This window comes from Anoplopoma fimbria, chromosome 10, assembly GCF_027596085.1.
Source record: "Anoplopoma fimbria isolate UVic2021 breed Golden Eagle Sablefish chromosome 10, Afim_UVic_2022, whole genome shotgun sequence".
In the NCBI taxonomy this organism is placed as follows: Eukaryota; Metazoa; Chordata; class Actinopteri; order Perciformes; family Anoplopomatidae; genus Anoplopoma; species Anoplopoma fimbria.
The window spans coordinates 19523639-19535703 of record NC_072458.1 but is presented as its reverse complement, the minus strand read 5'-3'; the positions used below and the strand labels follow the sequence as shown (position 1 = coordinate 19535703).

Genomic DNA, 12065 nt, shown 5'->3' with positions numbered 1-12065 from the left:
TCATCACGGAGAACCAACAGCCTGGAACTTGCTGCGTGGCGTCCTTGCCCGCTTCATTTTGATAAAAAGCTATGTTTGTGCAGGATGGATTTAACCTCTCTGCACGTGCTGCTAAATGGCGATTTGGAAAATGTCTTCAATGCCAGAAGCCCAAAGGTGAGGCCCGCAGCTCAGGAGAAAAACCCATTCAAGTCAGGCCGATCACTCTTGCCATTGCTACCTGTCAGATAGAACAAATTGAATTTGTCTTCCTTCGGTGGCTTGTTGGAGCTCTAAACAGCGTATTAGTGGCTCTACTTATCAAAGCTGTCAAAGCAAATCTGTTTAGCTGTGAACCTAGGAGACTTAGAACAGCCTCCAGATGACACTACATACAAACATACACCACACTCAGGGTTCGGCTCTTCATCAGCGTGCATCTCAATATCTGGTGATATAATGACTCTCCTTCTCAGAGTAAATGCAACAACCAAGTTAACTTAGATTTGGTGATTAGCAGGTAAAAAGACATTCAGTCCACTTTAGGCTAAGTTCTTTTTTTTTTTTAATCAACTTTATAAAATTTTAACAGTTCATAAATAACAGTTTTTCCGACAGCCTTACAATGACTATATTGAATTTTGGAGCAGTTCCTAACTAAACATTGATATATAGTCCCTAAAATGCGTTTCAAACAATGGCTACATGAACTGGCATCTGGAGATCTTTAAATAGCCACATGCAGCACTGTGTGGAGGACAACTTTAACAGACTAGTACCATGGAAATGCCCATGAATGTGAACATTCATAAGAATGAGAATGTGGAAACTGTGGTTTCTCTGAAAAAGAAAGCGCTATAAATTATCCATTTACAATGGAAAATACAACAGAAATCGTAAAGATATGGTGTATATATAGCAGTCTGGCAATCCATCAATGTAATTAATCCTTATAAACCTTACATCCAAATTAATTGCAAGAGTGAATTGATCAAAAATAGAGTGCATTTGTTATCTTAACCTATATGTCTAGAATTTTTTTTAGCCAAGCTAGCAGCATATATGGATGGCAATGTCGGTCACTCACTCCACCAGTTGGATCCAGACTGAAATATATCATCAATTATTGGTTAGATATGAATTGTCATAACTCTGATATTGCCCTGACTGTTTGTTTAGCGCCAACATCAGTTCAAACTTTGAATTTGTCAAATACTTATGCTTATGACCTCACATGAGGATCAGCTGTACATTGTGCTAATTAAATAATTAGGGCTAAAAAGCTAATCTAAAATGATGAGCATTAATCAATCAATGCTTGGAGGACATAATCAGGGATGTAAGGTGAAACAAGACTAAATTCAGAATTATTCATCACAGCAAGTAGAATCAAACTGAAATTGAGTGAGATGGTCTTAGAAGGGATAAGACAGAGCTGGGCGATAAATCGATTTTATCAAATAATTCAAATCCATGGTTAAGGACGTGTTTAAACATAAAAGATAAATGTTTTGGTTTTTTTAAGAGAAGAATTTAAGAGCTGCCTGCTGGTTCCCTGCCAGAAACAACAGCATCTAAAGAGGGAGTTTTGTATAAATAAGAAATAGTGAGTGTGTGTGGAGCATACACAATGCTATGTGCTTTTTCTTCAGGGACGCATGCACACATTTTACAAGACGTTTTGTGAAAGTAAATTATTACTTTATGGGCCTAGTTTGTTTTTTTAAGACAAAACAAAGAAATCGACAACATAAATTCGATGTGATTAAACTAGATTACCCAGAAAGCGATTGCAAAAATCACCTATTTTATAATACTGTTGATTGTTTTCTATCTGACTGTTTGATCCTTTCTCACCTAGACATATTCTCAGAACTCCCAAGTTGTGATTTTCAGTGACAATTATTTTAAATTAAAGAGTGTTGACAGCTGATGTGTTTTTCACAGAGCTTTATACTGAGTTTTTAAAGCTACGTGTTGAATCAGTTGCTGGTTTTTGGATTTTTTTTTACACCCTGAATGTTAAACTGATAGACTGACCGTGCATGTCATTCAAATTCTGGTGTCATTGTGCAATGAAATATGTTTTGTAGGAAACTAAACCCAAATGCACCTCCAGTGCTTCATTGGTTCAGTGTTTCCTCTATCCACACACTGCAGGTTACCGCTGTCCTTCCCCCTGGAGGGCTGAGGTGAAAACTTGAGTGATGTTCCCGTCTAAGAGCGGCCCTCTCACTTTTACACCAACCTCCCCATCGTGCTCCCAGCGGGAAATCCCTGTCATGCACCGAGCGCAGGGCTCCAATAAACGCTGCCGCCGGTGAAGGCTCCTCGCGGTGGGCGAGGCTGAAGTGCTCTCAAATGTGGCAACAGTGTTATCGCTCAAAGGGGCTTCATGTGGAGGTCATCGCGAAGCCGACTGTCTAGGACCCTATGCATGTGACTTATGTGCTGCATTGCAATCGCTCTCTCACCCTACGAGCTATTCATTTTCATGAAGAAAAAAAAAAAGGCCTCCAGAACTTGAAAAACACCTTAAAGTGTCATAAGAAATCCACTGCACACTCAAGAAAAATAAAATCCATTGTGAGATAATTCCTTTGAATCATATATTCATAAATATTCATTGACAAATTAATATACCAAGACATCAAAGTGTCATTGACCAAGGTCAGTGTAATAGAGAGGTGTGTGTGTGTGAGGTAAAGAGTTAGAGTTATGTCCCCTTTAACACATGCAGTCCATCCCTGAAATGTTCAGGAACATTTCCTGCATGGGGTCGTGTGTGAATGGGAGCAGGGATTGATATTCAGACAAATCTGCACCGCCAACCTCCACCTCAACTGTGAAACCTGAATGTGGTGCATGTGTGAACAGTGAAAATCCCAAGTGGCGCCTGAAAGCTTATCCCAGTAATTTACCGGGAGCAGTGTGTGAAAGAGGCTTCATAGGGGTAACATTTCAAAAGCATAAACAATTCTTAAGAAGGACAGGAAGTAACTTCCCTAATATAGTTCTACCCCAGTTCTGTCAGCCAACATCCTCCAGATATGTTACATCTAATAACATGAGGCATCAACAGCAAGTTTCAAGTGGCTCTTTTAAGGAATCGAAATCAAAACCCGAGCTACTGTAGTTGGCTTCATTATCTATAAATATCACAATCTAAAATTCTCTATCTGTGCACTTGACATTCTTGGAGAAGTCTCTGGCGGTGGTACTACAACACTTACTTTAGGAAACTGCTTGACTGGTATTAAAACTTTCTGGCCCAGTTTCATGTTCTTGTTGATGACGACGTCGATGAACTTCTCCTCCTCCTTCCCCTCGTCTTTCTGAACTTTCTCAATCTCTGAAAAAGAGAGGAAAAAGAGAACTAATGAGTCGGTGTTGACCAGCAGCAAATATCAAAGACTGTAAATGGACCGTAGTGACAACTAACATGATTGCAGTCAACCAGAAGAATAGCTCAACATTTTGGTAAATACACTCACGCGAAATCAATTACAAAACACAGGTTTTGTAATTGATTTCTGTACAAGGTTCAATGGTACCAAACATGGCAACCTCACTGTGACTACACGACTCAGGAAAGCTGGGCTCAGTCACTGCAACCAGGTGTTGGTCTACAACAAATAGCTCCAGCACATAACTCCATCTTGAACTACAGCTTGTTGTTCTTTCGTGTTTCTTCTTTCACAGTTTAAACAAACAAGATATGTGGTTTGAATTAGTGATCTTTTGAGCTGTGTATTACAACACTTTTTAAACTTAGGACTGATCTAGGCTAGCTGTTTCCCCTTCCTTCAAATATGTATGCTAAGCTAGGCTAGCTATGTGCCATCTCAAGCTCCATACTTAAATTAGAGCAACAACAATAAGTTGTTTGAGGGATTAGTTGATTGATAGAAAATGTATCTGCATCAATTTTGAAAATGTAATTGATAATAAATTGTTGTAGAATACTATCCTAACATTTTTGGCTTCAACTTTAAATTGAACTTTGAACATGAATTGACTTTGGAGGAACTAAAAAAAAAAAAAAAAAAAAAAGATATGACTTGTGTTTTAATCTTCCCCCTTTTGGAGAGAAAGCAAGTAAGCGGAGTTCCCAAAATATTTACCCCTCGTTTTTATCTGTTAATCCGCTGGTCTATAAATTGTAAGAAAAAAATGCTTCACAACAAAATATGATATTCGATAATGATTAAAAGATTAAAAGACTTAAACAGTTAACCAATTATCATAACGGTTGTTGATACAGTTTTCCAGATTTGCTCAACGCTTTTAGGCTTAGTAAACAAAGGATACTAGATCCTTTCAGCTCCATCCATCTAACCTTTTGGCTGAGTCTCGATCACCATTATACTTTTCAATTTGAGCATTACTTATACTGTATTACTTATACAGAAAATAAGTGACGGGGAGGACACTGGAGCTTGCACCTCCGGGCTACCAAAAATGTTGGCTGTCACTGGTCTTCTTATGGGAGGGATAGACTTTGATGTATTTAGAGATGTAACCTTGAACGTTTAATCACATGGATAACATCTGTGTTTCAGTGCCAGGAAAATGGTTTTGCAGAGAGGGCAGCAGAGAGGTTCGGGGAGGTTACGGCAAAGACTCCAGGCTAAAAGCCCAGCAGGGGAAAGGGTGAGGCAGAGGGCAAACTCCATCACAGATTTATTTCTGGTGTTCAAAACAAATTTTGAATGGGAAAAAACAAGAGAGGTCGGGATGCTTTAGCTTTACAGTTCAGACATTTTTTTAATTGGTTCAAATTCAGATGTGTTGGTGAGATTAATGCAAAATAAGCCCTGTTTCAATCAGAAAACATGACAAACTCAAACATGTTCACATGTTCAAACACCCCACGACCAGATAAACCACATACCCATTTTTCAATTACACTAGATCAGAAATAAGCTGAGCATATCAGCACTGCAAAACTATCAAGGCAATGGTGATTTCTCGACAAAGCTCTGCAGCAAAACTGGGGAATGTAATTAAAACCTTTGATATGAGTTTTAACGAGGATAAAAGAGGTATCAGTGAGATGGAGATATCTTTAAGCTTCAGTTTATCCCAAGGGGGGCAGAGAGTGCACACATTCTGAGAAAAAGACAACATTAATATTAATGCATCGCCTAGCAACATGCCAAGACAAAGTTTCCTCCAACCAGGCGTTGTCCTCAAAACATTCAGGCTCTGATGTATCGGAAGATTGTGACTGAGATTGTGTTTTAACTTAAATTCATTCAATGTTTTTCTCTCAAAGCTTACAGAACTATTTTCTTTCCGGCTTACCCACAAAGAAGATTTTGCATTTCAAGTCAAAATAAACCCAGACAGTGCACGGCACTCAATCGGCAGGTGTAATGAGCAGCCAAACTGCAACTTCAAATGATCCCTACATCTGAGCGTGGCAACGTAGAATCAGTTGGCGTGAATTAACTGACTGCGGTTATTTCAAAAAAGATCTTGTTTGTGTCGCCATTTTTGTGGGAAAAAAATGTGGCGACGTGAACCGAGAACCACCTCCATTTCCAAGTCCTTACCAAATGTTCAAAAGAAAGAGATTTAAACATGCATCAATGAGGCAAGGGAAATATGCCTTATTTCCCTTCTTGCTCTATGAGACTCTCACTCTCTTCCGACTGTGATAATGTGTTGTAATTTGGCCATTTGCGAGGCGCTACGTATAGCTTTATTGAATAAGTGCCTTAGAATCCGGGAACTCATTGAAACGCACATCTGACATTATTGTTCTTGATTGTTATGGCTGCTGTCCTTCATGTGAATACACACCTCCCATTCAACATCAATGCTGACTTGATATGTGAGAAATAAAATAAATCCAGTTGGTTGATAAAGCTTTTTAAAGCCAATGTGTCTCAGCTGCTCAGGGAGCCAAATGGAAGGAACCAATGAAATATTAATATTTTGAAGATTCCCTTAATATGCATTATGTTTGACTATGTGTGCTCTGGGGGAGCCACTCGGCCTGTATATTGTTGAATATGTATGTTCATCAATTCCTCCTGATAAGTGCTGCTGACACATGTTGGTTATTCCTATTGATCAAGAATTTTAATTCCTTTACTTCCCTTAGTGTTAAATCTGTTTGGGTTATGAGTCTCTAAAATGCTTTAATATAATATAATGTATAGGATTAAAAGTATTACTCTCGGTTATTACAACTCTGGTATCATTTTCCCTATTTTTTGCCATTATTTGCGAATATGGTGACATTGCTGAAACAAAGTTCGTAGGAAAGATACGTGAGCAGTCAGACAATTTGACATGTTATTTATTTTGAGGTAAAACTTGGAATGTCTGTAACAATCCCTTATTGCACAGGAAAACTGCACAAACTATTCATATTTCATAAGAGCTGGATGATGAACTCAAAAAAGGACGCCCAGTCATTTGAATGAAAATTGCAAGCTGAGCGTATAAACCACTTTCTAGCTTTCGGTTTACAACATTGCGTAGCCCACTGCACACTCATACTAACTACTTACACATTCTAAATTTCATTTCTAGACTCTGGAAAAAGTTTTTCCAATGTAGCAAATTTAAAATAGAAGGAGTAATCAGTTGGAGATGTCTTTTTACATGTTTTACAGATGTCGCTTTTGTAATGGCCGTCTATAACGGTCTATAAGTCTAAGTATTATCCAGCTCTCTTATTACATTGCATTGGGAAAAAAGCAATATGTTAGGTAAACAAAGTCAACAGACCTTTAAATGAACCAGTTTAATTTCACAGTTAAAAATGTACCTTTTGATTTCTCCTCCAAAAAGTTTGACGATCCTGTGTGTTTCTGAAACATGTCTAATATTGTTGTTTGCAGGAGTTTGCTTTGTGAGAACAATTGTATTATAATTATCATTATTAGGAATAACAGAGTCAGTATGCTTAAAATGAGGTGATTGTCAGATTTTTCCCACCCACAATGTTGGTAAGTGATACATTTATTCACAGTTAGAGAAAAGAAAGTACGTTGGACTTTGAACCTGTCAAGTTCTCTTTTTTATTCTTCACACACCCACTACAATAACTTTTCATGTGCACAACTGAGTGCAACACCGTGCCTGTCTTTAAGAAGAGGCTGTTGAAAAGTGTGTGCTATTATTGTACGATTCATTGCATCTCGCTCTGTTCTATAACACCTGGCCTTGAAGTGTGGCCAGTATTAAACACTTTTGCACTGAGGTGACACTCTGTACCCCGACCTTAAAGGCCAGAAGAATAAAGATAAAACCTACATTGTAATAGACCAGAATTATACTTTAATCCTTAATAATTTAAACCACTTTTGGGCCTCAGAAAATCAAAATGATAAAATACTACACTGTGTATGTCGCACATTTGCAGATCCTCTAAGGTAATGGAATGGAGAAAATTCAGTTGATCTTCACACAATAAGAATAACCAACATTTTCCAATAGTAACAGCTTGGTCAGGGGAAATGGATGTATATATATATATATACAGTATATATGTGCAACAATATATAGGGCAAGTGTCCTCTAAAGCACATAAACCAGAGAGTTAACTGAAGAAAAAATCAGCAAATCCAATACTTCATTGATTCATATCATTTGGGTCCCTGCCAATTGAGACATATTGGCTTTAAAAGCTGAATTTCATTTCTGCATAGCTTCACAAGCCTGCACTGTTACTGAATGGCACTCCCAGATCAGAACAAATAACTCCGAAAACTATTACAATACCAGAGCTGTGATAAACTGCGATTATCCTTCAAGCAAAGAACACTATCAGTATCCGGGTTTCTTGTTTCCGTAGGATCTGGGCATCAAATATGTCAATTTAACAACCTTTGCACACATTCAAAATATATTTACAGTCTATAAAATGTGCCCCTCTGGGTGACAACAACCAACAACGCGACACCATCCCAGCTGTCTGCTCTTCTATTAGAAATGGATTCACTTAAAAGCAGCTCTGTGATTTAGGCCTCCCCATTTAAAATTCATAAGCTGGGTAGATTTTGTGGGATTATGCATGACTTCAGCTGCGTGCTGGAGAGTGGAGTTGGGGAATTGGGACCGAGGCAATTGGGTCATTAAGTCTACCAATTTCGTGTTGAGGGGCGCGATACATCATAAGTACAGTATCTGCACACCCGGTGTATCCCTAGTTACCGGACAGAACGTAAAGCAGATTCACATCTACAGTAATACGATCATGTGTTGATGCATTGTGCCTTATTCTGATCTGTCATGCACACGGAACAAAATGTAAACGCACACAATTTTGTTTGTCTTTATATAAAATGACATGTTTCATCTGCAAGTTGCACTAAAGTCAGTGAGCCTCTTTAGTGTGAAAACCTGAGATCTCCAAACCCTTTATGCTTTGATTTGTGGTTAAATTGTGTTCTTTTTCCTTAAGCTTAACCCAAATTAATGACAAAGGACGCTAACAGTGGAAACTAATTTGACTTTAAATTGGACAAGCAATTGACACAACTAATTTCTATTCCTAAACCAAATCCCTAACCTGTTAACCTAGCCTAGCATGATTATTGGACACTGAGGGAAACAGCTAGGGTGATTCTCTTCACAGTTCAAAAATAAACTGACCAACACCTCTAAAAGTGTACCGTTTGCTTATTCTGAGCAACAAAAAACAAAATGTCAAAAGCAACAATTTGGGATTTTAGATTTTTTTTTGTAACTATTCCTGAAGAACAGTTCTTCTTTGCTAGCGATTGCCACCCTCTTCCCGTATTGATGCTAAGCTAAGCTAACCGTCTCCCTTCTCTAACTGTATATGGAGTGCACCGATATGTGGTATCAATCTTCTCATCTAACACAAGATATTTGATAAAAAATACTGTCAAAATGTTGAACCGTTCCTTTAATGCCAATGAAACAGATCCAGAAAGAAGGAATGCATGCTGGGGGAAAACCCAAATGCACTGGGTGGAAAGCAGAGAACACCAATCTATCAACGGACAACACTATTTGGAATACTTCCTTAACATTGCAATTTAAGGGAATGTTTACATGACACTTTCGTGGTGCCACTTTCGTAAACAAAAATGTGTGAAGCCAAAGTTCACAGCTAACAAATATAATGAGAAGTACATTCTCCCTGGTGTATGCGCTGATTCAAACGCTAATTATTCAGGACCTCGCTGTGGTTTTGAATGTTCAAGGGAATTCTGACACCGACGTTGGAATACAGATCTTATGACACCTTTTTATGCTGTTAGAGGAAGGTGTGGATGAGACCATGGTGGCATGGAAAGCAATGAAAGCTCAACCTTTGCTTTCTTTCACAGAGGGAGAGGAGCCTTATAACTCTGTATCTTGGTTCAATTAAGCGGAACTGCCTGGTGCTTCAGAATTAACTGTACATAAAACAGCCTGTTTCTTTTTTTTTTTATGTTAGTGACCCAACCTATGTATTAATCTAACTGTGGTATTTATGTAAGTGCGTTGCAGCCGGAGCAATGTGCGTATCTCACAGACACCTTTAGCTGCAGTAAACACAGTACCTTTTGTACTATAAGTGGACATTTCTTTGGTTTGAAATTATAGTGAAGCATTTGACATTCCGATTAAACACCTTTGTGTGGTGTATGTCGTTGTCTTTGATGTTAAAATCTTAAAAGGTTGAGATGCATTTTCTTACTTCTACTTTCTCTGGTATTGCTAGTCATAAAATGGCAAGAAAACTTTTCTCCCTTCATTTGTGTTTTATGTCCGCACAGCACGGACAGGATGCACCTGCATAGAAGTGCTTAGCTCACAGTGTGTTTCCTTTTGTGAATAATTGAATTGGAAATTGGAAGACAGTGAGTTTCTCTTCTGCTCCAACAAGCGTCTGAGGCAATAAAAATATATCTTGTCTAAATAGCATAATGGTAGTTGGCAGCTTTCCGCCACTTCCTTTATGCGACTGATGCTGTATGCGGCTGTCTGCGGCAGACAGACTCATTATTTTGTTGTTTTGCAATTACGGGTCAAATGAATGAAATGCTCACACATGAATGCTACATCATTATTCTCATTTTCCAGTTTCTATCCAGCATAACATGCTTATATAAACACAAGCAAAGGGACATTGAGGTCACTAGGAAAGTTGAAATATTCAAACTAAAATGGAAAAAAACTCCAGATGGAAAAAATGTCCTGTACATATTTAAAGGGCCTGATAACGTATTACACAAGCTGCTTCCTACAATATGGTCTGTTACATGAACACTTTGTTTTTTAACTGAACAAATTTGGATATTTTGCAAGACATTTGTGTCACCGCGGGCAGGGCTCAGTTGGAAAAAGGTGATGTCATGTTTTTCCACAGAACCAATCCAAATTTAGCAAGGTTTAAATTTATATTTTTGCGTTTTACTTTATAAATATCGAAGCGAGACAAATTCACTTTTGCTGAACTGTGGCTATAAGTAGAACTAATGGTATAAGGGTAAATGTAAAAACACAGCGTAACATTAGCACAAGTAGAAATGAGTAATAAAGTCAGTAATGTCATTAATAAAAATAATATCTAGCTAAAGTTTGCTTACATTAGCAACGATGAGCTACTGGTTATACTGTACCAGACCAAGTATCTAAGGCTGTAGCAGCTAATAAAACCACAAAGGGAAGCATGTGTTTTATTGCTTATTAATTAAATAATAATCTGTATTTCCTCATTTTAAAACTACATAGAAAAAAAATACTGAATTAATCCAAGTTATTGTTTTACAATGCATCCCAAATACACTGCAAATTCACATCAAATACGTGTACTTGCTAAATTATAGCAATCTGTATTTGAGCACACTTTGAGCATTTTCAAGACTAAAGCAGGATTAAAATCCTAAAACATTTTAGGTAAAACACAGAGCAACCAAGTCTTTATCCATGTATGAATACTAATCCACACGGTCTTGATTTATTAGATCAAAATTCAAAATGTCCGAGTCTCAGTGAATCAGGAAAAACGATGGTACTTTGGAGATGTTTTATGTTTTTGCTTCACCCTATAAAGACTGCACTAGACTGACAGGCCACTCAGGGTTTCAGGCAGTATGGTCGGTGCCAGAAACTGTTTGCCCCACACACATTTCATGTGTGCTACCAGTGTGACCACACGCATTTAGCGTGAATCATGGTGTCGAGGCTTTGACCCTTGAAAAAGAAACACTAACGCTAAAAAAAAAAAAAAAAAGCCGCCTCGACTCGCTCCTGTCCTGAAATCTCAATTTCACTCTGGCTCCTCCGTTGCCTTGACAAGGTCAGGCTGGCAGCAGGAATTCGTCTCGCCCCCTAATCTGGAGATTACATTCTCGACGGCCGGGCGAGGCCCTCCCTCCTTCCCCTTCCCTTTCTGCCTCTCTCCCTGAAACCCTGCCATCCTGGCTCTCTACTGCGAGGTAACGAGCCAAGACCCGCTTACAGTGTAGAGATAATGTCCACGGATTAAGACAGAGAACCCCTCGAGTGGTGCCTCTCTCATTTCAGTATCCGGCCTCTGAAGCATCATAAATACATTCAGCCAGTCCAGGGACTCCATTCTGTGGATCTCCGAGGAAGCGAATGGTAGCAGATGATCTTAATCCCACAAAGTCAGTGGTAATGGCTAAGCATTAGACTAATACAAAAGAACATTTTCTCTGCAAAAATCATGGGATCTTTAGGAATGCTCTTGTCACCCTCGGGGGGTGAGTCACAAATTTAAAATGGTTGAGTAAGAACATTAAAGTTCCTTCAAGTTCCCCTTGGGTGGCAGGGTTGTTCAAAGTGCACAAGCATGTTTTTAAGGCCTTTAAGGTTTCAACAAAGATGCCAAACTGCTACAGGCTCCATGCTTCATGTGAAAGCATCCCATTTACCTCAGGCCTGCGTTGTTTGCTTATCATTAAGATGGTTCCAGGGTGCATTTATATTGGCACCTGTTCATTTGAAGACTTGCTTGCACAGAGATTATCAAAGTGTTCTCAACCTGCCAGAAGATTTTGCTTTACACATTTGTCCTCATCCATGAAATCCTGAGCAGCTGCATTAAGCAGCAAAGCGGTAATAGATGGAGGTTTTATGGGGCAAAG

At 38.6% G+C, this 12065-nt stretch overlaps 1 protein-coding gene across 1 annotated transcript in view; it reads right to left on the bottom strand.

Moving 5' to 3' along the window:
• The window catches only part of khdrbs3 (KH domain containing, RNA binding, signal transduction associated 3), a 93264-nt gene that overhangs the window by 47051 nt on the left and 34148 nt on the right, over positions 1–12065 (bottom strand). Inside the window, 1 exon segment of the mRNA XM_054606577.1 lies at positions 3213–3331. Coding sequence (XP_054462552.1) covers positions 3213–3331 — 119 coding nt within the window.